Here is a 26,269-nt window from a genome sequence, read left to right as displayed (position 1 = left end):
TTTAATTTTATTGTGCAGAGAAAAAAGGTACAAGCACGGGCCTACAACCTCCTGGGCCGGCCGCTAGTATTCAGAAATGATCAAGCAGTTCAAAAAACAATGACTAGCCCACAGGGGCTCCGCTAAATTACAGGAGATCAGACTGCACATAAGTGACGTCAGGATACACCCTTTTTTACATAAATATCAACAAAAGTAAAGAAAAACAAAAAGCAAGGCGAAAAACATTGAAAGGGCGTCGAACCACAGCAGAGGAACTCCACACCCGACCACCCTAGGGTGGTCAATAAAAAGGGGGTCTGAGAGGGAGGGGGGGGCCACGGGAAAACCAAATCTATACTCAGATGAACAAATTAAGCAAGGAACCCTCAAGGATCAGGGGGACAAGGCAACCTCAGACGTATCCACCAGGGGGGGAGAACAGATAGTCCCTCGATACACATTCCACTGACCCCAGATTCTACCCCACGCCCCCGGTTTACCACGAGCCACATACACCGTCTTCTCCCTGAACATGCACCAGTCCATGTTCTCCTTCCATACGGACACGGTGGGAGGCCGTTGGGAACCCCAAAGCTGCGCAATATCCCTCTTTGCGATCATGTTCCCAAGGGCCGCCCACCGAGCCTGGGCCGCATTATAGTCATTGGGCTCCCACACATTCAGAACACATCGGCGCACCTCCGGCAGCAGAGCGACCCCAGTGACTCGTTTCATAACATCATGCACCTGGCGCCAATATTCCGCCACCTCGCGGCACTCCCAGAGGATGTGGAGAAAGGTGGCACTGAGCCCGCAGCCACGCTTACAGAGCCCGTCGTCAGAAAACCCCATCGAGACCAAACAGGGACCCGTCACATAGACACGATGGAGAATCTTAAGGTGGACCAGACGGAGACGGGCCGGGATGGCAACCTCCTTAGGGGATGACAGCGCAGACTGCCAGTCCTCGTCGTCCAACTCAACCCCATCTCCCGTCCATGCCTCCCGAAGACGCACCAAGAGATCAGCCCGATTATTTATTAGTTTTTTATAAATCAGGGAGATAGTACTGTCGGGGACGTGTCCGTCGAATATACGGTCCTCGAGAGGCGAAGAAACAGGGACCGTGGTCCCCTCCCCGAAGACCGAGAGCAGGGCGTGCTGAACCTGGGCATAGCGGAAGAACTCCCTTTCACTAAGCTCGTACTCGCTCTGAAGCGCCGCGAAGGATTTAACCGTGCCTTTAACCCATAGGTCCCCCACTCTGCTAATGCCGATCGTATCCCAGTGCTCAAAGCCTTTCGTTGTCCAGAGGCTTCCCAAGCGCTCTGAGGCGAATAAAGGAGTAGCACACGTTAAACGCTCACTCCAGCCCACAGCTACATTCGCCGCCTTCCACACACGTACCGCAATCCTAGTAGGGCCCGTGAGGGTCCTTCCGGCAGATCGAGAGTAAAGCGCTCTGTTATAGTTACCGCCGGGAAGCAGGAATTTATCCATCTCATATGCCGGGTCCGAACCAGGAGCGTACGTAGCATGGTTAATGGCAGACAGCTGGGAGGCCCAATAGTACCTTCTAATGTCAGGAAGCGCGATGCCCCCGTCATACCAGGGAAGAGTCAGCTTTGCCAAAGCGATACGCGCACGACCGTCCCAAACCAGTCTCCTCTGCAAACTTTCCACTTCCCTAAAGTAGGCCGCCGGAATGATATCGAAGGAGTTCTGGAGTGCGTAAAGAAATCTGGGAAGGGACATCATTTTAAACAGTGCTGCGCGACCAAGTGGAGACAAGGGCAACTTACACCACCGAGCCGTATCCACCCTCAAACGCCGGAGGGGAGACAGGAGATTCTGCTCGTAGCGGACCGCCGGATCCAACGAAACGTACACCCCCAAGTATTTAAAGCCGGATTGAGATGTTTGGATCGGAAGCCGAGGCGGCAAGAGAGGAAGGCCACCGGAGATAGGATACACGCAAGATTTGGACCAGTTAATTATCAAACCCGAATTTCTCCCGAAGGAAGTAAGGACATCAAAAAGCACATTGAGCGACTTCCGCGGCGAGGTACAAAAGAATATCATCCGCGTACAACGAGACCCGATCCTCGAAGCCCGGGGCCCACCGGATCTCTCTGATCGAGGGCTCCCAGCGGAGCCAGGCAGCGAGCGGTTCCAAGGCGAGAGCAAAGAGCAGAGGGGACAACGGGCACCCCTGCCTAGTACCCCTCCCGAGAGCGAAGGGCCGAGAAACCCGCCCATTGACAACAACCTGAGCCATTGGACCAGCATAGAGGAGCTTCACCCAACTAATAAATCCCTCCCCAAAGCCAAACTTCGCCAAGACGGCCCAAAGGAATGGCCACTCGATGGTATCAAAGGCCATCGTGGCGTCTAAGGAAACCAATATGGCCGGTTCAGAGAAGTACTCCGCCCTAGCGAGGACACCATGTAGACGCCGCAAGTTGAGAGCGGTATTACGATGAGGGATAAAGCCGCATTGATCCGGATGTATCAAATCACATATAACTCTCAGCAAGCGATTAGCGAGGACCTTGGCAAGGATTTTCGGTTCGGCATTTAGTAGGGAAATAGGCCTATAGGAGGCACAGCGGTCTCGTGGCTTACCGTCCTTGGGAATCACAACTATAGTAGCCAGACGCTGGTCGTCGGGAAGGGAACCCCGCTCGAGCGACTCCAGAAACATACGACGGAGGAAGGGCGCGATTTTATCCGGGCGTAGTTTATACAGTTCAATCGGCAGTCTGTTGGGGCCCATAGCCTTGCCCGAGCGAAGGGAACGAATCGCGGTAGCAATCTCATCGACAGACAGGGAGGCGTCCATCTGCTCACGGTCCTCGACGGATAGGCCGGGCAAGGCAAAATCCCGCAGCAAGAGACGAGAGTCATCCTCATCTCTATCAGACACCGGGGAGTACACCGCCCGGAGGTGGTCAGCAAAACACTCCACAATCTCACCAGGGTCAGTCACACACACTCCATCCGAAACCCGAAGCTCCGGGACCACACGATTCACTCTCTCCTTCTTATCCAACCAAGCAATCAGTTTACCCGCCTTGTCCCCGGCATCATACAACCTACCCTGCTGCTCCCTATACATGGTCTTGGCAGCGTCAGTAACAAGAGACTTATATTCAAACTGCTTCAAGCTGAGGGCATGAAGCCCATCCTGAGTGACACCCGTCTCCAAAGCTGCCTCCAGCCCCGATATTTCAGTCTCCAGCTTCACCACCGCCTCATTCTTAACCCTCTTAGCCTCCACTATCTGGGATAGGGCATGCCCGCGGAGCACTGCTTTGAAGGCTTCCCACAGGGACACCGAGGACAACACCGACCCCTCATTCTCGAGAAAATACTGATCAATCGACTTAACAAGGCTATCACGAATCTTGGGGTCTCGATAGTACCAAGGGTTAATAGGGGCGATCCGCCCAGCGGACCGCGTCCCGGTGTCGAAAAGCAACCACAGTGGGGAATGATCAGAGATACCCCGGGCCAGGTGCTTAACCTCTCGAATCCGGGCAGTCTGGGCCGCGGGCATAAGAAAATAATCCAATCTGGAGAGACTCCCATGGGCCCCAGAGTGAAATGTGTACTGACACTGTGTCGGATGCATTAACCTCCAACAATCCACCAGACCGAAGGTATCCAAGAGTCCGCCGAGCCACGCCTGGGCAGCAGGGAGGGCCCTGGGCGGGTGGCGATCCAGATCACCCGAAACAACCGAATTAAAATCCCCACCCATAAGCAAAAGACTGTCAGGAAGCTCAAGCAGCATACGACCCAAGTCTGAGAAAGTGGAGTTCTGGAGGCCCGGGGGAACATAAACCGAAACCAAGGAAAGGGACTGTCCCTCCCACCTCCCAGTCAGAGCCACATAGCGCCCTCTATCGTCTAATGAATGAATGAATGAAACGGAACTTGTAACGCGCAGACTTAGCCCAATGGGCGTCAAGGCGCCTAGCATAAAAGCTGACTGGAAGAACACATGAGAGCTTATTGGTATGCCTTTATAAAAAACCAAGTTTTTAACGCTTTCCTAAATAAGGCCAAAGAGGGAAGCGCTTTAATCTCTAGAGGAAGGCCATTCCAGAGTAGAGGCGCAACGGTGGAGAAGGCTCTGCTCCCCCATCTGGATTTTTTAGAGCGGGGGACCACAAGCTTGTTAGCGTCTGCAGAACGCAAAGTCCGGCCAGGAACATATCGAATAAGCAGAGACCCCAATGCATTTGAGGGGCCAGCCTGCAGGGCTCTGTATGTGAGACAGAGGAGCTTGAAGGAGATTCTGAATCTGATAGGGAGCCAATGCAGGTTCCTCCTGGCCGTCGTCGCAGAAGAGTCCCTGGGGAGTGCTAGGACAAATCTAGCGGCAGCGTTCTGTACTACCTGCAGGCGTTGTATCAAATAATTATTAGACTCCGCATATAGTGCATTGCAGTAATCTAATCTCGTGCCCACGAGGGCCGTGACTGTCTGTTTTCGTGCCTGCGGGGACAGGTAATGAATAATGCGTTTTAGGACTTTAATGATTCCCCAGCAAGTAGCCACGGTTCTGTTGGTCTGGCTATTCATGGCAAGTGAGGTGTCAAAAATGACCCCGAGATTCCTAGCCGTGGAGGAAGGAATAGGACAAGTTCCTAAGGAAGGAGGCCACCATTCATTGGACCATATGTTTTGCTCTTTGCCGAACACAAGGACCTCCGTTTTGTCGGCATTGAGTTTTAAGGAGTTGAGCACCATCCACTCAGCCACCATCTGCATGCAGGCCCTAAAGTTCGCTGCAGAGACACTCAGAGAATGGTTAAGGGACACCATAATCTGAGTGTCATCTGCATAGGATACCACCTCCATCCCCTGCGATCTTACTAATCTTGCAAGGGGGGCCACATACAGATTAAATAGGGTAGGGCTCAAGGCCGAACCCTGTGGCACTCCACATTGCAAAGATTTAGCAGGGGAGAGGTAATCCCCCAGCAGAACTCTTTGCTCTCTCTGGTGCAAAAAGGAGTCCAGAAGGCTGAGGGCCTGTCCTGCAACCCCTGCCTCCCTCAGCCGAGATGTAAGGGTGGAGGGAGACAGGGTGTCAAATGCTGCAGTCAGATCCAGCAGAACAAGGATCGTAGACTGACCCAGATCGACTTTACGCCGGATGTTATCCACTACCATAGTCAGGGCAGATTCCGTACTATGAAGCTTCCTGAAACCATGCTGCGAACTATCTAAGAACCCAGAGGAATCAAGGAAGGTGGAAAGGTGAGAATTTAAATGGGCTTCAAGCATCTTTGCAGGGGCAGGCAAGAGGGAGATGGGCCTAAAGTTCTTCATCACTCCCGGATCCAAGGAGGGTTTTTTTAAGAGGGGTTTCACTATGGCCTTTTTCCAGACCATTGGAAAGCAGCCCTGAGTCAAGGCCGCGTTCATAACTGCCAGTAATGGAGGCAGAAGTGATTCCCGGCAGTCCTTAAGAACTTTCAACGGACAAGGATCGGCCGGGGAGGCTGACTTAGTCCGATCCAACAGTAAGTTAAGATCCGAGAGAGAGAGAGGCGGAAAATCGGAAAGAGAGATGAGTGGATCTCTCCCCCAAGATTCCGAGGCCTTAATGTTATTCAGAGAATGCTCATTGAGCAACTTCTTCTGAGTGTCAAGGGCCAAGTGGATATCCGAGATTTTATCATAGAAGAAGTCTGAGAGACTGTTACAAAGCTCTTGCGAAGGCACTACAGGATCAGGGGTCTGAAGCGAGCACAAAGAGCCCACAATCTTAAAAAGCTCCTTAGATGAGGGAAGCGTAGTTGTCAACTTGGAAAAGTATTCCTGCTTCTCCTTGATAACTCGAGATTTGTATTCGCGCAATGTCCGTTTGTGATCCTCTCTGTCAGAGGGAGCCCATGACTTACGCCATTTCCGCTCCTTAGTCCTGCAAGATTGTCTTAGGAGTCTAAGAGGCTCCGTAAACCAGGGTGCAGAGGGTTTCCGCCGCGCGACATAGCGTAGGGAGGCGGGAGCTAACGTATCAACCGCAATGGTAATAGAGTTGACAAGCTCCTGAGCGGCCCCATCCGCATCTCTTGAAGCGGAAATGCCACAGTCTTTTAGGAAAGGGACGAGGGCATGAGTATTGATATTCCTATAACCTCTTTTCAAAGTTTTGTTGCGAGGCGCGGCAGCGAGGGGATCCTTGGTGGCGAATGAAAGACCCAGGGGTACCGCAAAGTGGTCCGACCAGACCAAGGGGAGGGGGTAGCCAACAGAGAGTCTAGGATCATTGGTAAACACCCCGTCCAGGGTGTGGCCAGCCCTGTGCGTCGGATGTTTTACACGCTGAGTAAACTCACAAGCTTCCAACGCATCAATGAGCTGCGCAGAGTCCCTAGAAACCACATCGTCCAGATGGAAATTGAAATCCCCCAGAATGGAAAAATGAGGTTTGTCAAAATATGGTTCCAGGATATGGAACAACTCAGAGCAGAAGCTGGTTCTGGGGCCCGGTGGTCTATAGACCAGGATACCGGTGAAGGACTCTGTCGGGGAGCAAGTTATGCAAAAGTATAAGGCCTCAAAGGCGTCAGCAGGGTCAGACAGTGTTTTAGTGGAGCACAGGAGTGGGGCCCTACAGATAATTGCCAAGCCCCCCCCTCTCCGTACCAGTCTATCAAGTCTATAGAGGGTATAACCCTCTGGTATTGCCAGCACCAGATCATGGCCCGACGAGGCAGATGCCCAAGTTTCAGTTACAAATACCCAGTCGGGCTGTCTATCCCTTACAAATTCATGGAAGGCTATGTTATTTTTTATGAGCGACCGAGCATTAATCAAAAATCCAGTTCTTGGGGGCAAGGCAATCGGAGGTGACGGGAATTTAGTACGTACCTTACCTCCAGAAACCAAGGGACAGAGCACAACCTGACTGGTGATCTCTAGCGGAAGTGAAGATCGTAGGAGAATGCCCACCCCTCTAGAGCCAGTGGTGAAACCGGAATGGGCCACGAGTCGGTATCCCCCCCTGTTCATGGCATGACAAACATTACCAACCAGATGCGTCTCCTGTAAGAATACCACATCAGGAGTCAAACGACGCAAATATTGCAGCACAACACCCCGTTTGATACGATCCCCCAATCCGTTGACGTTCCAAGACATCAATCTCAACCCGTCCCCCCCCATCCCCTCCAGTAGATCAAGGGTCCCCCAGCATATAGCGCGACACCTAAAACTGAAACAGAGCCAATACCTCGCCTTGAAAACAAAAAACACAAATCCAAACAACCCCTCCCATCCACCAACCCCCCCCCGAATTCAACTCCCCCCACCCTGCACCCCTGCGGTCCAAAAAACCACCCCAACTTGCAGTGTGCCTGTCGCCCTACAAACCCCATTCTACGAAAAGACCCCGGAGGAGGAAAGGGACCCGTCCCTGCCCGCCCCCAACACAGATCATAATTAAACAAAATGTACAAAAGAAGTAGAACCCAGCCGAACAAAACAAAATGTCAAAGTCAAGGACCAAAAGTCACTCCGAAAGAGGCCCGCCACCCTCGGTACCACCAGAAGGCCCAGGCCGGTCACCCCGGTCCGGCAGAGAATCCAGCCAGTCACTCACAGTCGCAGGACAGTCAAAAAAGGTAGTCCGGTCTTCGTATTCCACTCGGAGCCTAGCAGGAAAAAGCATAGAGTACTTAAGACCCAGGTCCCGGAGACGGCGCTTCACCCCCTGGAAGCCCATCCGCTGTTTCTGGACAAGTTGGGTGAAGTCCGGGAAAAAGTTAACGGATGAGTTCTCATATCGGACCGGGCCATGTACCCGTGAGGCCTGCAGAATCGCATCTCGGTCTCTGTAGTGAAAAAGTTTTGCAACAATAGGCCTCGGGGGAGCTCCCGGTCGCGGCCGACCGCCTGGGACTCGATGGGCCCGCTCCACGGCAAAGAACTTACTCAGGCCAGCGGGGGCAAGCTGTTTGAGGATGAGATCCACAACCATAAGATCAACCGGGCGATTGTCGGAGGTCTCTGGAACACCTATGACGCGGATGTTATTGCGTCGAGCCCGTCCCTCGAAGTCCTCCAGCCGCCGGGCCATCAGGTCGTTGGCCGACTTGAGGTCGCCAAGAGCAGTCTGCAGGTCCGACACATCCGTACCAAGGGTGGACGTCCGCAAATCCAGCGATTGAACCCTCTCATTGGTCTTAGAGAGATCCGCCCGAATTAGCGTAACATCAATGGCCACCGTGTCGATTTTACGGGCCAAGGCCTCGTACTGCTTAGCGATGGTCTCCTTGATGCCGCTAATGGCGCCCATGATGTCCTGCAATGACAAATCCGGAGGGACGGACGGAACACCACCAGCGTCATCCGGGAGAACACTGGCCGTCCCAGGGGACCCTTTACCCTGAGTGTAGCGGTCCATGTTGTTAGTCTGGACCGGTCCCCCGCGTAGGGATGTCTTGGTCTTACGCCTCTCGGGATCCCCCCTGCCTCCCATGTTAAACCACGCTCGCCGAAGGGGACCACCGAGCAAGCGTCGAAGGGGCACAGGCGAAGCAGACACGAGCCGTACCAGAGACCGCAATGTGGCGGTGCGAGAGGATCAAAGTCAATGGGCACACTGGTATCAGGCGGAGGCAAAGGCACCAAGCGAAGGCCGAGTGAAAACCCAGCCGCACAAAGCAACTCCACTGTCCAGCTACTCAGAGATCCAAAAGTGAAACCGAAAGTGATGGGACGGCCGCTGGCACAGCCCCGATGCCGTTGTTGTTCAACTATGCCCCGGCTCCACAGTTCACCTTCGCACCGGGCACAGCCATCAGTTGGGCCTCAAAAGTTCAAACCACCATAGATCAGGTCTCCCAGGTCCGATTTGGTTTCTGAAAAGAGTTTAGGGTTCAGCCAACGTTCATCTTCCAGAATCCGTCAACCAAGTCAGGATAAAGTCAGGATAAGTTCCGAGGAGCAGCGAGGGTCCGGGGAGCCCTGTGCTCACGCGACCATCTTGGATGCGTGCTAGGCTCCTCCTCCCAGATGTTGGATTTTTAATCTCTGCAAAGCTCGATAGTGCAGTGGCCCTGGGAAAATCGCCTGAATGGATGATGCTAGTAGTCCTACTATCCTGGCTATGACTCGGAGAGACACCGTCTGCTTGTTGAGAAGAGCAGTAATCTCTTTCTTGAGGCCTTTGAGCTTTGTTTTGGAGAGACTCAATTGTGCCTTCTGGGAGTCTATCACAAACCCCAGAAACTCCGTCATCTGTGCCGGGACTAGAGCCGACTTGACGTGTTTGATCACAAACCCGAGATTCTGCAATAAAGACATTGTCATGTGCAGATGCTGAAACACCAGTGTCGGGCTCTGCGCCATGATCAGAATGTCGTCGAGATAAATAATCATGCGCACACCCTGCTCTCGCAGGTGGGCCACCACTGGCTTCATCACCTTGGTGAAACACCAAGGAGCTGAGGAAAGCCCGAAAGGAAGGACCGAATACTCGAACCACCGACCTTTCCATTGAAATTGAAGGAAACGGCGGTACGGAGGGAAAATGGGAAAAATGGAGAGCTTTGGGAAACGCGACTTGACATGGGGAATCGTAAAATTCCAACTGAAATCCCTGAACTGTTTGAAGCACCCATGCATCCTGCGTTAAGCTTTGCCAATTCTGAACGCAGAATTGCCTCTGACCCCCCAATGGAAGTAGAGAAACTTCTAACAGGCTCTCCTGAGGAATTCTGCACTTGGAACCCAGCTCTGTTTCCTCCTCCTTGGAAGCGTTGCTTGTTGAAGCGTCGGCGAGTGGGATAGAAGGTGCCTCCTCTAGTCGAGTCCCAATCACCTCTACCTCGACCATAGTCACCTCTGGGGGGACCCTGGGAATATCCACGACCTGACCAGCGTCCCCTGCCTCGTCCGGCACTGTTAAAAAGGCCTTGTTGAAACACACGCTTGATCCCTGATTGCGCCTTATCCAGGGAGGTGAATGTCCCCACGTACTTTGATACATCTTTAACAAAACGGTCACCGAATAGGTTACCTTCCGCCAGGGGACCGGGTTCCGCTGCAGCGATATCTGCCAGGTTAGCATCCATGCGCAAAAGTAGAGATTTACGCCTTTCGGTCGAAATGGAGCAGTTTGCATTTCCTAAGAGACAAATTGCTCTTTGAGTCCAACCGGCTAAGATATCCGGGTCAACTGGTGTTGCAGCTTCCTTTGCCACCAGGGCCATTTCCAGAATTTTCGCTAGCGGACCCACCACGTCAAGAATTTTATCTTGACAGCCGCGCCATGCGCGGTCAATCCCCTTCTTGGGGTCCTTAGCAAACTTTTTTCAAAAGGTGAGGAGACTGACGTCTATTTCTGGGGTCTCCGCTACCTTGTCTGGGACATCCGGTCGTGGACATTCGGACTTGAGTCGGTTCCGGACTTCTTTATCAAAACCTTTTCGAAGGTTCTCATGGATATATTCAGTGACCTCCGGCGCCGGGGACCAGTCCGCAGATCTGGGGTGCACAATATCGCTAGGATTGAAGGTGAAGGGTGTATTAGGGACGCTCTCCGGTTCGACCGAAGACACCTTCTTCGCTTTCATTTTAGGAGGAAATTCCTCGTCCGAGGTGGAAGTATCGGTATCGGTGCTAGTGGTATCGGTATCGGGATATACTTTCTGTTTACTCTTTGCTTTGCCCCCAGTCGAATATTCATGTTCTCCTGTCGGCGCAGGAGGTAGTTCGTTAAAGGCGCTGGCATGCGGCCACTGTTTTTTAGGTCTCGCCTGACCCAGGGCATGCGCTGGTCTGGCGAGACTTATTGAGAGGGCTCCAAAAAAGTGCTACCAGGCCAGCCTAGAGCTACAGTGCATGTACGCGGGCGCGCGCACCGCGTTTTACCGCAATTACTTTCACTTTCGGCCGCTTTGATGTTTGATCGTGATCGGATCGCGATCACTTTCACTTTCGCGGCCGCATGGCCGCTTGCATAGCCAATAGGTCTCGCTTTTGGGACCTTATAAGTATTTAGTTACACAAATGTTGCATGGCTAAACACTTATAAGGTCCCAAAGGCGAGACCTATTGGCTATGCCAATGCTTGTTCTTTTCTGTTGGTGGTGGAGCGCCCTTTGATTTACCCTTAGTAAACCCATGCCTTTTGGCAAAGCTTTCAAGCTGCTTAGTGATAGGCTTAAGCGCAGCAGTTAAAGCTAGCTGCACAGTGCTGGGTACTATGCTCTCAATGGCCTTATTGACCGAGGATTGGACGGACGCGTCCAGAGCCTCCACAATATTGTCCTCCAGGACAGTCTCCTGCTGTCCCTCATAATAAATCTCCTCATGGTCATCTTCATATCTCACCCAGTCATCCATTTCTGTTCTCAGGCTGTGGTGAGGTATACAGATATATAAGCACTTCAATCTGTTATATAGAATCTATAGTGAGGAGTAAGGGAGGGGGGCAGCGCACTTTGCACACTGTTATAAAAGATGACCAGTATAAATTGTACCAGGCCCCCTCAGCAAAGCTGTACTCAACAATTATGCAGCCCACCAGGGCGTAGGAGCCAGAAAAAACTTATTAGGAGCGTGTGCCACTCCCCAAGGACAGTATTGTTGCAGCCTAACCAGGCGTTCTGTCCACCACCGATCATTCACCGTAATAACGGTGATAATCCTCGAAGGAGAACGAGCGCGGAGTGTGTAGCCCAAAAGGAGCCCAATGGGTTCGCTTGTGCAACACACGCCCGCCGTGAACCACCCGGCTCCTGCGTGACGCTCGGGCGACGAGGGAAGCCCAGAACACTCCAGCGCTCAATGCGCGGCCGGGATACCGGTCATAGCGACCGCGAAGCGGTCCGGTACACTCACGCGTTTCAACAATCGAAAACGGAGGGGTTTCCAGACGCACTGGTATCAAAGGGACAAAGTCCCATCGACTCGCGCTCAACTTTGTGCAAGTAAGCAAGCTGTTCACAACGTAATATCAGTAAGAAAGTTGTTCACAATGTAATATCTTGAATAAACGAGCATTAATCACCTCATGTAAAATAACAACATGGCCTAGCAAACCAATACATAATTCAATTCAATCAATGATATGTAGATCAGAGCAATAGATGGGGCACTTATCTCATGCTGTGAGCAGCAAAGAAAGAGGATGATGGGACTATGCTCAGGGCTCTTATGGAGGGCTAAGGAGGCGTGACTGATGCAAAGCATCATGGACAATGTAGTTTTGTTACAACTAAATTGAATGTTTTCATTGGCTGCTGTGTTTTACAGTAAAGCGAGAGATAGCACAATCCGAAGCCTCTGGTCCTGAAATAGAATGGTGTTTCTCTTCTATTTTGTATAGTTTGACATGTTGCCATTGGCTGTTTGAGGAGGCGTGGTTCAAAGCCTCATGGGTAATGATGTTTTTACTTGTGTAGTTTACTTTTAATTGGCTGCTGTTGAGTCAGTAAAGTAATTGAGACTGCATAATCAGAAGACTCCGGTCCTGACATAGAATCAAAAATTAGCTAGCATTCGCGCCAAGAATTTTCAATTCTATTAAGGACACGGAGGCGAGGATTATGCTTCTCTTTCTTATATTTGCTACTCACAGCAGCCAATGAACAACGTTTTGTATGCAGACAAAAACTACATTTCCCATGATGCTCGCCCATACATCACATCCTGTATAGCCCCATAAGAGCCACAGTGTCCCGTTTCTCCTCCTCTTTCTTTGCTCGAACTTAATAATCAATAACAACATTAATACTTTAGTCCAAAATCGGAATAGGAGTCCAATAATCATCCTCCAACGTGGCAGAACCATATCCAAACTGGAATTGCACGTCCTCTACACCAGAAGTACACCTGCTCCGTCTTCTTTTCCCAGAACCTGAAAGGAATGAGACAGGGAAAACCCGTAACTTCTGCTTACACAGAATATCAAATACATGCGGGTGGGTAATTATTACCAATATCGTAATAAACCGGGTGGGATAATCCTCGCCTCCGTGTCCTTAATAGAATTGAAAATTCTTGGCGCGAATGCTAGCTAATTTTTGATTCTATTACAGGACCGGAGGCTTCGGATTATGCTAGTTTAACGCTTGTCCAACTCAACTACATTCATAACACCCACCGGTTGAATAATAAACAGTTTAAACAGTACAGTCATAACACCCACCAGTTGGATAATAAACAGGTTAAATATAGAGTGAGAACTCAATCAGTATATCTTGAAATATCCTGTACTATAGGAATCCGCCAAACACTATTGAAAGATAAGGTCCCACAAACAGACTGTCTCAAACATTTGGGTATGGATATCGTATCCCGGCATAACTGCCATCCACCACCGGCTATAATAGCCGTGGACATATGTAGAGGGTCTATAATGTAATCCACAGTTATAGCACAACAATTGTATCACAGCCTCAGGAGTAACACCAAGTAAACTCCCTTGTAGACCTTGAGGCCTGGAAAACACACGTAAATTGCATCAGTTGGAAACATAATGTGAACAGGGTAACACCAAGTAAACTCCCTTGTAGACCTTGAGGCCTGGAAAACACACGTAAATTGCATCAGTTGGAAACATAATGTGAACAGGCCTTGACCAGATGTAAATCTGACATTAAGTATAATGAAACTTCTCGGAGTAGATACTGTACCTGTAACATCGTGGGCCTGTCCCGACAGTGGAACACCGAAAGGTAGAAGGTCTCGTAACACAGCCAGACGATAGGCTATTCTCTGCCGACATATTTTGTCGGCCGCGGTTCCAAAGAAGAAAACGAGAAAATCTCCCACAGAGGATTATTCTGATTTGGGTTTTAATGTTACTCTATCTAAAATGACCTACATAAATGGCTACTGCAAAGCGAACGTCGCGCAAAAACCGAATAACCGTACCTGTTGAAATATACACACAGTAGGAAACTCAGCCCTCACGGAGATAACACGACGGTACCGACCAACAACGCGATCCGCTGACGCCTAAAATATTGTGGTTGCGCGGGAGCGCCCAGGGAAGCTAAATGAGCACCGACAGCGTGTCCGAAAAGTGTAGATCGTAACAAAAAAACAATGTGTTTAAAATATATATATACCACCTAGGGAAACAGAATGTACAGGCCTGACATGTTTCGAGCCCGGACCCCGTGCCATCAAAAGGCGCCTGACTAACCTTTGAGCTAGTTCCTTGGTATACATAAGGACCACTGCCCCCAATTCACCCTGCGCGCCACGTGCAGGAAATGGAATGCTGTAAGGGGTCACGGAGACTGCAGAGTCGGACACCGCCGACTCGAGGAGTACTGAAAAAACAAAATGGAGACTTCCCTACCAGAGTTATAAAGATCGCTTCCGCTAAGCAATGCAAATTTTTGCGTCACATTCCCTGAAATGTGGGTGGAATGGAGGAAGAACATAGTTCAGTCCCACCGACCACCGTGAGACACGGCATACACCTGTACCCCCTGGATTTTATCGCCATCCGAACGTCCGTGCTGAATCCTTCCTGCCACTAACGGTCTGCGGAACGAGAACCCAGAGAGGCTACAACCACTGAATATCCTTCGGGTGAAGCTGCCCCCTACCGCTATCAGGAGATACCCGAATTACCAGTCGGCCACTGCGCCCTGTCGCTACGGATTCTATTCCGTAATGACTCAAATCTAATACCTCCGGCAGAATGCCACAAGTCCGTGACCAAGTCCCCTAGGAACATAACCTCGTACCCTTTGTCCGGCCGAGGACTCTCACACCCGAGATATTATATGGTGTGGGAAGTGCATGTCAACAGACCTATGTGGAAGAGGGACTCGAAAAACTGGAGGGCAGAAAACAGTTTGACAGACCGTACTAAACGCCTTACTACTGCGGCAACCGCCCGAAATGGAACCCTCTGCATGGGAACGTCAGACTGGGTTCCATTGAAGCTCCCAAGTAGGAGCTGTAAAAACAAATCTGACCTATGAGTAAGGAGATAACCCTGGAAAAAATCCAAGCCAAGCGCCACAAGTGCATCGAAGGGAATGGCCGAAAAAGCCAACACAAAATGTAACCCCGAGGGCAAATTGGAATCCGACGAGGAAAGCTGACCTCGGGAGGATGAGAGGCTAAATTCTATGTCTGTGCTAGGATCAACCCACATATATATATATATATATATACATACCCACCTATATGTATGCACACCCCTACACCTATAAACCGGAATGGGACGCCCTGTTCCCGTGAGGGAGCCATCACCGAAATAGAAAGCTGGGGAGATTGTACAAGTCCTCCTCAAGTCCATCATTGGAGCAGCCGCCAAGGACGGCAAGGAAAAAACTGACGACCACGAATGCTCTCCCGAAAGCCATATAGTAGAAAAACTTGTGTGGAACATGGTGGGAAACCCATTGCTAAAAAACAGAGTCTCTAAACGGTTCACAAGGACCAGCCCCGCGACCGACCCACCGAAGTCCAAAGCGCGTGACCAAAGGCCAACCTGTCTACATATCCTAGAGGCGACCCGTAACAAAAGCTGTCCCAGATGGGTTCCGTCGCCAGGGTCAGCCCCCTCAGGACATCAAGATGTCCATCGCCGCCTGCGTCCGACCCTGACTCGGAGGTTGTCCTGGCAACCTGGCAGCTCCGAGAAACCCTCTCTGAAATTCCTCGTACAACTAGCAAGAAAAGAGGGACTCTTCCACCGTGATCAGTCTATCCGGCCGCAGTTCTCGAGCTATAACTATTGCGCCCCTGATCTAAGTCCCGTCGAGCGCCCGCGCGTGCCCTAATATTGTCATGTCGAATGATATAGAAACAAACCTGCCCAAGGAAAAAATGACTCAAGAATGCTGGGCGTCAATCAAGCTTTGCGTGCCCGAGTTAGGGGCTGGTACATCCGGGCCCGGTCGACGTACTCAAGGGCGTGTAGAGCCTGAGCGTCAACATAATTATTTCGGGAGCCGTGCGCGCTCCGTTCGACTAGATCACATCCTCCTTAAATTTTCCACCCATGCTTGTCATGGGGTGTCCGTATTCAACCAGAAGTGCCAAGCACAGCGTAATGGAGGAGTAGAGGGGGAGCCAACCCTGTGCACACAAGTGAAAAATAATAATGTATCGGCTCCTCAGCAAAGCTGTAGTCAGATTATTCCAGCCCCATGGGCGTCCGAGTCATAGCAAATTCTCAGGAGCGTGTGCGCACTCCAAGGGCCAACCGATTGTTACAGCCTGGAAGGCGTACAAGAAGCCTGCCCATGTAGGGCCCGAGGCTCCGTGAACCTGTGAAGGAAAACCAGGGACGCATGCGACGTGCGTAAATCAAATTGCCGAAATGCAGCCCCATTGGGTTACGCACACCGGAGCGTTATGACTCCATAACCGCACTCGGCTACTAGGAAAGCCTTGGCGGAAAAAGCGCGAAATCGCGCAACAAACAGAGCAACCCTATGGAAATGACAGGGTAAAGTTAAAGCAGAAAAACCATAAACATTGAAACCTAACCGTTGAGTAATAATCTAGACCCAATCACTGTCCCACAGTGACTCATTTTGAATGCTGCAACCACAGCGCTGTATCTCAGCTCTTGAGGGAGCGTTATAATTCTGTCGTCAGCCGAACCAAGTCCTTCCCATGAGGATCAACAGAGGCCCAATCAGTCAAATCGCAGGCATTATCAGTGCGCCATCTCCACTCCAGCGGGAGCGCCTGGATCTGAATCGGGGCGGGCCGAGCAGTATCAAGACTGAGCATGCATCAGCAAAAACGACGCCCAAATTGTAAAAAAGGAATTCCATGAATAATGTAAAATAAATCTAGTCCTGCGCAAAGTACAACCCAGAAACCTTGGGTGCGAACCCCGAACCTCTGGGGTTGGAGGCAAGAGCCTTGCCCCTAGGCTACATGGACCTGCTGTAAGCCTGAAGCGCGAGGGGAACCTGAACTGAAGCCGTCCAAAGCAGCGCGGCACTTACAAGTCAGCGGGAACACCCTTAAGCCCGATCAGACCGGCCACCTTGAGATTTCCCGCTCCTGGCGTGGAACGCGCAAAACCCGCTTCGATATCGGAAATGGCGGCGCGAAATGACCGAATAAACGGGAACGGAACCCGTAACAGTGCCAGACTCAAACCTGAATATAGGCACAGTAACTCCGCCATGCACGTGAACAGCGCGGTACTCGGCGGCCAGCAGGGAGTGAACCGAAGGCCGCAGCGCAAGTATTCAAGCTCCGCTCCAAGCGGGAGCGCAGCACCCCAAGCGGGGACGTAACGGGGCCTGCAATCCATCAGGGATCGGTAACAAATAACAATAGTGCCCGCGAGCGCTAACTCGAGCATTAAACAGAAGACAAATTGCCCCCAGTACAGACACCGGGTTGTTAAAAAACATATATTCCATCTAGCGCGACATAAGCGCAAATATATAACTGCAATATCAGCAACGACAAGGCAACAGTCAAAATTACATCATGTAGAACTGCAATATCATCACCGACAAGTCAACAGTGAAAATTACATCGTAACGTTCTGAGCACTTAACTGTCTGCGTGAGCAGCAAAGAAAGAGGAGGAGAAACGGGACACTGTGGCTCTTATGGGGCTATACAGGATGTGATGTATGGGCGAGCATCATTGGAAATGTAGTTTTTGTCTGCATACAAAACGTTGTTCATTGGCTGCTGTGAGTAGCAAATATAAGAAAGAGAAGCATAATCCGAAGCCTCCGGTCCTGTAATAGAATCCGGAAATGTGCTTTGTATCTGGCGGCAGGCAGCCCGTATACGGTGGTATAACAGTGTGTCAGAAAATTGGGAGGTGGCGTGTCTGTCGGGGCTGGCGGCCCAATAAGTAGTTTTGATGTTTCCTTATGCTTATAGACACAAAACTATTGCCCCGAAATGTAAAAAAAATGCAGGACTAGAAATTTTAATATTGCAGCAATTTGTCTCTATCTGTAAAGTGCCACTCAAAGTATCACACTTGAGAAATGCAAACGTCACACAAAGACACTGTCTTGTCCAATTATAGAATCTTGCACATTTACATAAAGTAAAGTTGATACGTGCACCAGATATATCTTTTTGCACATCATCTTTTCTAGGGTACGTACAGTGTTTACTTCCTTTAGCCAGCAGAGAGCGCCCAACGCACACGATACTTCGATGTAATTAGTCTTGAAGGCGTGCTCTACAGATGGCGCTGTAGATACAACAGTCTATACGTTCCTGGTCTAGTCTCTATGCCCATCGCTGACCCTGTCTTTTTGCGACCACGCCTCCGCATGTGACACTCTTGCTGTTCGACACGTCTCTCTGCTCCGTCTATAACCTCTGTGAGCTCCTTGGAACCGGCGTCTCTCTTCTCTCCGCTTAGCACCAACTACAGCATCATGGCAGCAGTACTGCGAGCGTGCAGCCGGGGGTTGGGGCACAGCCAGTTATGCGTCCCTATGCGGGCAAGGTGAGTCCAGAGGCCCTAGAGTCCTCGAGGACAGTGGCACAGTAACGGTTCCTTGGGCTTATGACGGTGGGCAGTTGGGTGATAGTGGGTGTGGGTAGAGAACTTGAACGAGGAGAATAAAAAGGTGAGAGGGTTAGAGTTACATTGGCAAGGAGTCCAGTCAATAGTCGTTGTTGGCTGAAGGATGTATGAGGCCTCAGAGGGATTAAAGTGGCTGCAGGGAGTGAGTATACGGGTGCACGGTTTAGCTGTGCCTTGCGTGGGAGCAGTGCTAATGAATCAGGAGGGTGGAAGCGTTCGTTTTATTTTCCATTCAGTTTGATTTGAGTTCATCTGTATCCCAACCAAATGCACCAGCTTCTCGCCAGTTCCAAGTGCTTTAGTCTACCCTCTCCTGCAACAAAAAGGCACTGCCATAGGGCATTTATAATTTTCGGTGATGGCTCTAGAAAAGGATGGGTAAGGACCCTGGAAGGGTTGCTCAGAGCAAGCAGCTAGCTTTTATTAACTTTAAGTCAATACATTTGTACTTCAAAGTTGGGGTCGATCGTCTTACTGCACGGACCCTCGCAGCTGTCAGACAGGAGACGTCCTTGGTCTGTCCTCGACCAGTCCCTGTTTCACACTGACATTGGTGTGAGCAGTTGATGAGCGTGCATAGTACGTTATGCGGGGCTCAGTTTGCGTGTGCAGTCTTTTCAAGATGCACCCCTGCGCCGCCTACTAAAACCAGGCATGTTTATAGCCAGTTCTATACCTGGGCGTCTAGCCTCACTGGAACAGCACATCTCGTGACACCCGGCTCCGAAATAACTCTTCGTTATTATCTTACCTATCAGCACGCTCTATCGTCTTGCTGCTGAAACCATTGTCACTTCAAAGACTGACCGTACGATCCAGAGTTAGGATCATCATGGTCGTGCCTCGGTAGTCGTCCTGGAACAAAAAGATTTAGGCATCCGAGAAATGCAGCACAGGATTCCCTTGGCTCGCCTTTCTCATTCAGCGTCTTAATTTTTTTATACCTTGGTTCACATGTAGTCATACATTGTGTTTTATTGGACGTAATCTACTTTTTGAATTGCGCCCCCCCCGTGTTTATCTTAATTTCATAATGTTGCAAACGCCTTGTACTAGAGCAAGGGAGTAGCCAGGAAATGAAAATTCCCTCCCACTTGAAACATACCTCTAATAAGACCATGTGAAACGAGCAAATATAACCCCCAGTTAAAAGACCAGCTTACACCCTCCTCACGCTCCTACCATCTATTCATCCACTCCCACATCTGTCCATTCTTCACCCTTCTAAACTATCCAACCATTGCCCCATTCATCTAGCCAACCATTCACCCAGCAATATGTTCAAGTATCCATCCGTCTTTTGAACATCCACTCTTCCCCATCTGTCCATTCTTCTGTCCTTCCATCAATTCGCACGTTTACCAGCCAATCCTTTCTCTTCCATCCCACCTTTAATCCTTCAAACTATAAAACCTCTAGCACATCCATCCAGTCATTCTTTCACGCTTTCATCCTTTCACCTTGCTTCTGTACATCCTTCTACTTTCCTTCCTACCGGTCACCTTTCCATTCTCCCAGTTCTTTTTACCCTTTCTATCTACCTTTTTTTTCTATAATGCATACTTTTTTCATATCTTTCTCTCTCATGATCATTGTTTCCAAATGTCGTCCCCTTTTGGCATTGTTTCCTCTAACCCTTTTTTTCTTTATGGGTTTCCTTTCCTGTGCATGCCAGCTGAGTCCCCAACTGTCTCTCATAGTATCTCCTAGTAGTGTGATTTATAACATTTTTGTCTAGAGACATCAGAGGCCTATAAACAGCTAATTAATGTTTATGTGGACCTAGGCCACCAGCTTACCAGGCTTAGTTGCAGCCCCCGCGTAAGCTGCTAAAGCAGGGATTCAATTAATTTTATTATGATTTGGAATTCCGAAGAATTCCACATAAAAATACATCTTAAGAACATTACATTCCATAAAAAAATTACCAGTACTAAATTCATCATTTCATATAATAGCACAAATAGACATATCAATAGCAGCCATTCTATTAATTTTTGAGTGCCAAGAGGAATGAACCATAAAAAATCATATTACCATGGATGAATACTTGTGGACTTGTACAAAATTTATAATCTAATACTATCATAAAACTTTCAGAATGAAAACCTTATTATAAAATGCGAGAACTTGACAATTCGCTGTATAGTACTAGATAACAAGCAGAGTAACCATGTGGTGAAAAACAATAATTTGTCTATTCACTAAACAGTACAAGGTAATCAGCAGTATAAATAGCAGTGTAAGAGTATTTAAATACTATAAAGGGCCATTTTCGACATGAAACACATGCTAAGCAGCAAAACAAGGGTTTACTAAAGTGCAAACGATCATACAGGACACGTAACTAGCAGCAAAAAAGTTTGTAAAAGTGCACGTGCTCAGTTACGTACATAATAAATCAAAACATGCAATTTCTCAGAACATACATATTAAATCGATCAATACTGCTCTAATATATATTTTAAAATTTTTGTAAAAAAATTAACACAAGTTCAGATGGGGGTGAGAGCAGACAGTTCTGGGCCTCTTCTGCTGTGGCGTTATTATACTTTAAAAACAATTCCTTAGGTATCTGCGATGTATTTAATGTAATGCGGGACAGATGAATAGGACATGATTTAAGTCTTGTATACAGGTATTACATAAATGACAATATCTTTCCTGCCTAGGAATACCCTCCCAAGCTCCTGTTATAATTCTTGGAGGAAGTAAATTCAGTCTAAGCAGCAGAATCACCCTACATACTCAATGTTTAAGATTCCATGAAACATAAGGTTGTTTTTTTTGCCAATACTACTCCCCCACAATACAGTCATTATTACTATTCTCTGTGCACATTTTAATATCTTTCACGAGAGACCCCATAGATTGTTTTCTTCTGATTTTCAGAGCCCTTTTACAGAGGACCGCCGCCCCATCCTTATCTAAGCCGAACATTGTTAAAGCCTTTAGATAATCCCTAAAAAGAGCACTCCTTTCTTTCATATTTGCAAACATTTCCCTATACAGTGCTACCCATAGCGGGTTCTCTCCATCTCAAGCATGCAGCCATCGATAACACATAGGTGGAGAGTAAACCAAATTCAAGCCTAAGTGCTGCAATAGGTGCAGCACGGTTCAAATTACAAATTTGGCGCCAGATTTGCCCTTCCCCTTTCTCACATTTGTCCCACTCTTGTGCATCTATTGTTTCGCTTGCATAGATCAGTGTAGGTGGAATCTTTATCTTATAAACTGATATATGTGAAAAGTGTCTTTTCCCGCAGTGTGTGTCCAAGCAGTTAATTGCAAAGGCTTGTGAAATTGCTTTGCCTTTGCAATGATCTATATGATTGCTTGCTGAACACCTGTTTGTGAATATTTTTCCTAGATATGGATAGAATTTTACTATTTCCAGTTTCTCTTTTCCCAAAAACTAAGTCAAGTTTTTTGACCTTACATCCTTGATAACTAAAAATCATGACTTTGCTTGTTAAAAATATTTATTTTTAAATAGTACTCTTCTGTTTATCTGATCAACTCAGCAAGTAGTCTTTGTAGTCCAATTGGGGTTAAATCCGTTATTATGGCGTCATCTGCATATAGCAGACAGCTCAGCTCTAAATTTTCTTAATTTCAGGAAATCCCCTTTACTGAGCCCCACTCTTCTTGGCAAATTATTAATATAAATAGAAAAAAGTAGAGGGGCCAAAAGGCACCCCTGCTTTAACCCATTATTAGTTACTATTTTTCTCGAGAGGCCTTGTGTTCCCCCCCTAATAAAACCTGAGTCCAAGTGGAGGAGTGTAGAGCAATAACTAATCATAAAAGATTCCCTGGTATCCCCATGGTGACCAATTTCCTCCACAGCTTTCCCCGATCTACCCTGTCGAATGCTGTGGAGAAATCTATAAAAGCCACATATAACGGCGTTCCCTGACTTACTGGATATTTTTCTGTTAAGGTTTGCAAGGCAGTGATATTATCCAAAGTGCCACTATTTTTACGAAATCCTGTTTGTTCTAAGGGAATGAAGTTATTTCCAAATGCCCAATCTTGCAGATGAGTAAGGATGCTCTTAGCAAATAATTTCCCAGTTGCATCCAGGAGAGAGATCTGTCTAAAACTGGCAGGTACATTTTTTGTACCCTTTTTATACAGCGGAACAATTATACTTCCCTTCCAGGATTGTGGGATGTCACCATGGGTATAACAATGGACAAACAGCGGATGCAGAAATTTCGCCCCCACTCTTCACCATCCTGTTTTATGGCAATTGGTATGTCGTCTGGGCCCATTGCACTGGAATATCTTGCCCATTTAATGTAACCCTCAATCTCTATGCCTGATGGTGCACCATAATCGCTCCCCACTGTCGGGGCAGTGCTAACCTCTAGATTCTGCACAACTGCAGGATTTGAGGCATAAAGCTGGGAAATGTACATTGACCATTCTGCTTCTGGGATTAAAATAGGTTTTGACTTCTCTCTCCCATCACAAAATTTTGCAATCAGTGCCCAATACTTCATAGTATCTCCAGACAGGGCAACCTCTCGAAGTCTAATTCTCTTTGCCTTTGTATTGTGGGCAGCCTAGATTGAAGTGTTAATTTCCTGATTCAATTTTTTAATTTCCCTCGTTATAATTACTAATGGTGCAAAACTGATGGCTTGATTCTTTCAGACCTGTGAACAGGGGTTTCTTGGGAGCAGGCAAAGGCAGTATTTTCAAGGACCCTTTTAAAATTTGGGAGCGCATTATTTGACCAGCAAGTGCGCCCGTTGTTACGATTGTATAACACCTTTTCATCTCTCTGATTCCAGAGTTCAGGCTTCTCAATTTCTATATCTACATTAACGGCTAAAATACTGTTATCACTCATATTTGTGGACAATGCCTTAAATTTTGTGCATACATTAAATAGTTGGTAAGATACTGCCATGTAATCCATTAAGGAGTGACCATTGATTACATGGCACCACTGTACTCAAGGCTTTTTGTGCGACTGTTTTTATGCAAATAAAGATATTTTGAGCCTCTACAACCAGGCAGGTTTCTTTAAAATTGTACAACGCTGTGGTGTTAATCCTGTAAAATCCGTTTAATGTACTGTTTTTGGAGTCACACTGCTACAAAGCCACAGACATAACAAAGCTTAGACTTAATGTGGATTAGATTCTGATGCTCTCATGGGGTTTATTCTTCAGTGTCAGGTCAGGTCAGGGTTTGAGGATCACAGACATACCAGTTAGAAGGTCAGTGTTGACTTATCTTCAGGAGGAGTATTTATTTATAGAATTGGGATATGAAGGCAGAATATTACACTGCAGCAGAGGGATGCGATTGGCTCAAATACATTGTGTAGCTTTTCAGTATTGTCTGTTAATACATAACCAGACTGGACTCTGATACCTCCATATTACAACAAGCTTGACCTCTGCTAACAGTCTTTCTGCTGTGAGAGTATTACATATTTTGTTACAAAAGGCTTTAAATCACCCTATGCAGCTTGGCTTATAAAGGTACTCCCTGCCTCTTTTACGCTTAACCTGTGCAAAGGTTCTCTTTCCTCAAGCTTACACAAGGGCATTTAATTATTCTGGCATTAAGGAGTTAGAGCTGTCATGTTTAGGATTAATACAATTGTAATAATAAATCCTCTTTCATGGTAAAGTTGAATTTATCACTACAATTTAAAAAAAAATGCCACTTTGTCAATCCGGGTGGGACAGGTATGCCCAGACGTGGGTCCTGTGCTCTCCATGCCACTGGAGTCAAGCTATCCTGGCTGATGAGGGTGGAAACCCTGAAACTGACCCTAGGGTGTTTGGTTCCATTCCAGGGAGGACCTGGCCTGGCAGTTCAGGCTGGACTGTTCCCATTGGGCACAGGGTCCAGACTGATTTGCAAATGGCTGGGTTCAAACTGTAATGGCATGGTGAGCAAAATACACCATGGATTTAGGCCCATATCTCTGTACTGGGGTGAATGTATGACATTGTTCTGCATTCTGTCCATCAATTGTTCTTTTTGCAAGTTTAGAAAGTTGACATATTTCTGCTCTTAGCCCTGTGTGCCTGCCTGCAATATAAGTCTAGGCTGGGTGACAGCTGGACCTTGTGCATTCCCTCTAGACAGCCACACGCAATGGAAGCTTAGGTGTCACTTGATGGGCCTTAATGGGCTTTAACTGGCATAATTGGGGGGGGGGGAGCTGCTGAGAACTGGCTCACACCTGAATAGGCTGTGTTCTGTCCATACACAAAGGGCTGCATAACCCCGTAGTGAGTCTGGTGCCAGAGCCTGAAGGGCAAGATGTCACTCTTACTTCAGAGGCACCACTAAGTATAAGTACTGGACCTTTGACACAGCCAACTCAGTACACTTCTGGACAACTAGATACTCTGCCAGGACAGATGACTGCTGTGCAGCTTAAGAACCACCACTCTGCTGGACTGCTGCTCTGAAATAACTACTTTTCTGCTGGTGTTGACCTGCCTGCTGCCCTCCTTGCCTGGGTCAGAAGGACTGGACCTACAGCACTAGAACCCAGAGTAACTCCAAGGGCTTGTTTGCTTGCCTCCTGTTGGAAGTCTCAGGGACAGAAAATACTTCCATCCTCTACACAACCAGCACCTGAGCTCTACCATCTGTGAGTCTTGCCCTGCCCAGTGGTGCCAGTCCTGTCCTGGACCCCTGGAAATGGGCCTAAAGTGCTGCATCTGCCTGAACTCGTGCATCAATGGCATTGTGCCGATTGGAACCGGTGCATCTCCCTTGATGCATCTTCGAGGATCCAGTACTTCGCTTGCCGACAGCACGGCGCAGCATCTTCTGATAAAAGCTAGATGACCCAGCATCGCCCCTTTGCCACTTGCATCTCGGATAAGTCAACAACACAATTGGGTACTTTGTGGCAGACTAAGGCTGTTCCCTGTATCTGACCCACTCTCCATCGCGGTCGGCTTGAACATTTGACTTTGACCCGTTCAACCGTGACCAGATAGTCCTGGTTGGTGCTTTATCCTTTAATCACTATATCTCAAGATACTGATTAACCCCTTTGCTGCTAGGCCTCCACCCCAATGCTAAGCTCTTTTATTTTTATTTTTGGCTATTTGGGGTAGTGCGCGCTCAGGCCTCCATAACTTTTTGTCCACATAAGCGATCTATTTTTTTCCCAACACCCTGGGGTGCCTAAAGGTATCCAGGGTTTGTGGATTCCCCTGGAGAGAACTGAGAAATAAGCCAAAATATGACTAGGTTTATTGATTTTATTTGTTTTTGGGGGTGGGGGGGGAGGAATGCTGCAGAAGAGACTTCTTTTTTTTTTTTTTTTTTTTTTCCCACTGCAAATTGAATCAAGAAGGGTTTGTGGTGCTAAAATCGCCAGCTTCCGGGAATAGGCAGACTTGAATCGTGGATTTTTTTTTTTTTTTTTTTTTTTTTTTTTTTTTTACTACCATTTTGGAATTTAACTGGGAAATGGCTACTTTTTCATATTTTGTGTGCGTTTTCAACTTCCTTCCACTTTGTGGTGGAAACTTATGTGAAACCCAAGGTGGATCTCGGAAAGCTATACATTTATGAAAACACATAAATCTGAATTCAGGAAGGGGTCATTTGTGTTGATCCGTCAAGGTTTTCCTATAAAAAGTAACAGTTGAAATAAAAAAAAAAAGAAAAATTGACTTACGTTTTCATCTGTAACTTCTTACTATGGCAGATTTTCGAAAGCAATATACAGTTACATCCACTCGACCCTTCTGTTTGCGGG

At 48.2% G+C, this 26,269-nt stretch overlaps 1 protein-coding gene across 1 annotated transcript in view; it reads left to right on the top strand.

Annotated features, from left to right (window-relative positions):
* Window positions 1–18,214: 18,214 nt before the first annotated feature.
* Window positions 18,215–26,269, top strand: part of GOT2 (glutamic-oxaloacetic transaminase 2) — a 138,239-nt gene continuing 130,184 nt past the window's right edge. The window contains exon 1 of the mRNA XM_085638202.1: window positions 18,215–18,429. Coding sequence (XP_085494328.1) covers window positions 18,359–18,429 — 71 coding nt within the window. The 5' untranslated portion in view covers window positions 18,215–18,358. The remainder of the gene's footprint in view (window positions 18,430–26,269) is intronic.

Source organism: Triturus cristatus, chromosome 12, assembly GCF_964204655.1.
Source record: "Triturus cristatus chromosome 12, aTriCri1.1, whole genome shotgun sequence".
Lineage (NCBI taxonomy): Eukaryota > Metazoa > Chordata > Amphibia > Caudata > Salamandridae > Triturus > Triturus cristatus.
The sequence above is the reverse complement of the archived record's forward strand: the minus strand, read 5'-3'. Positions and strand labels throughout refer to the sequence as shown.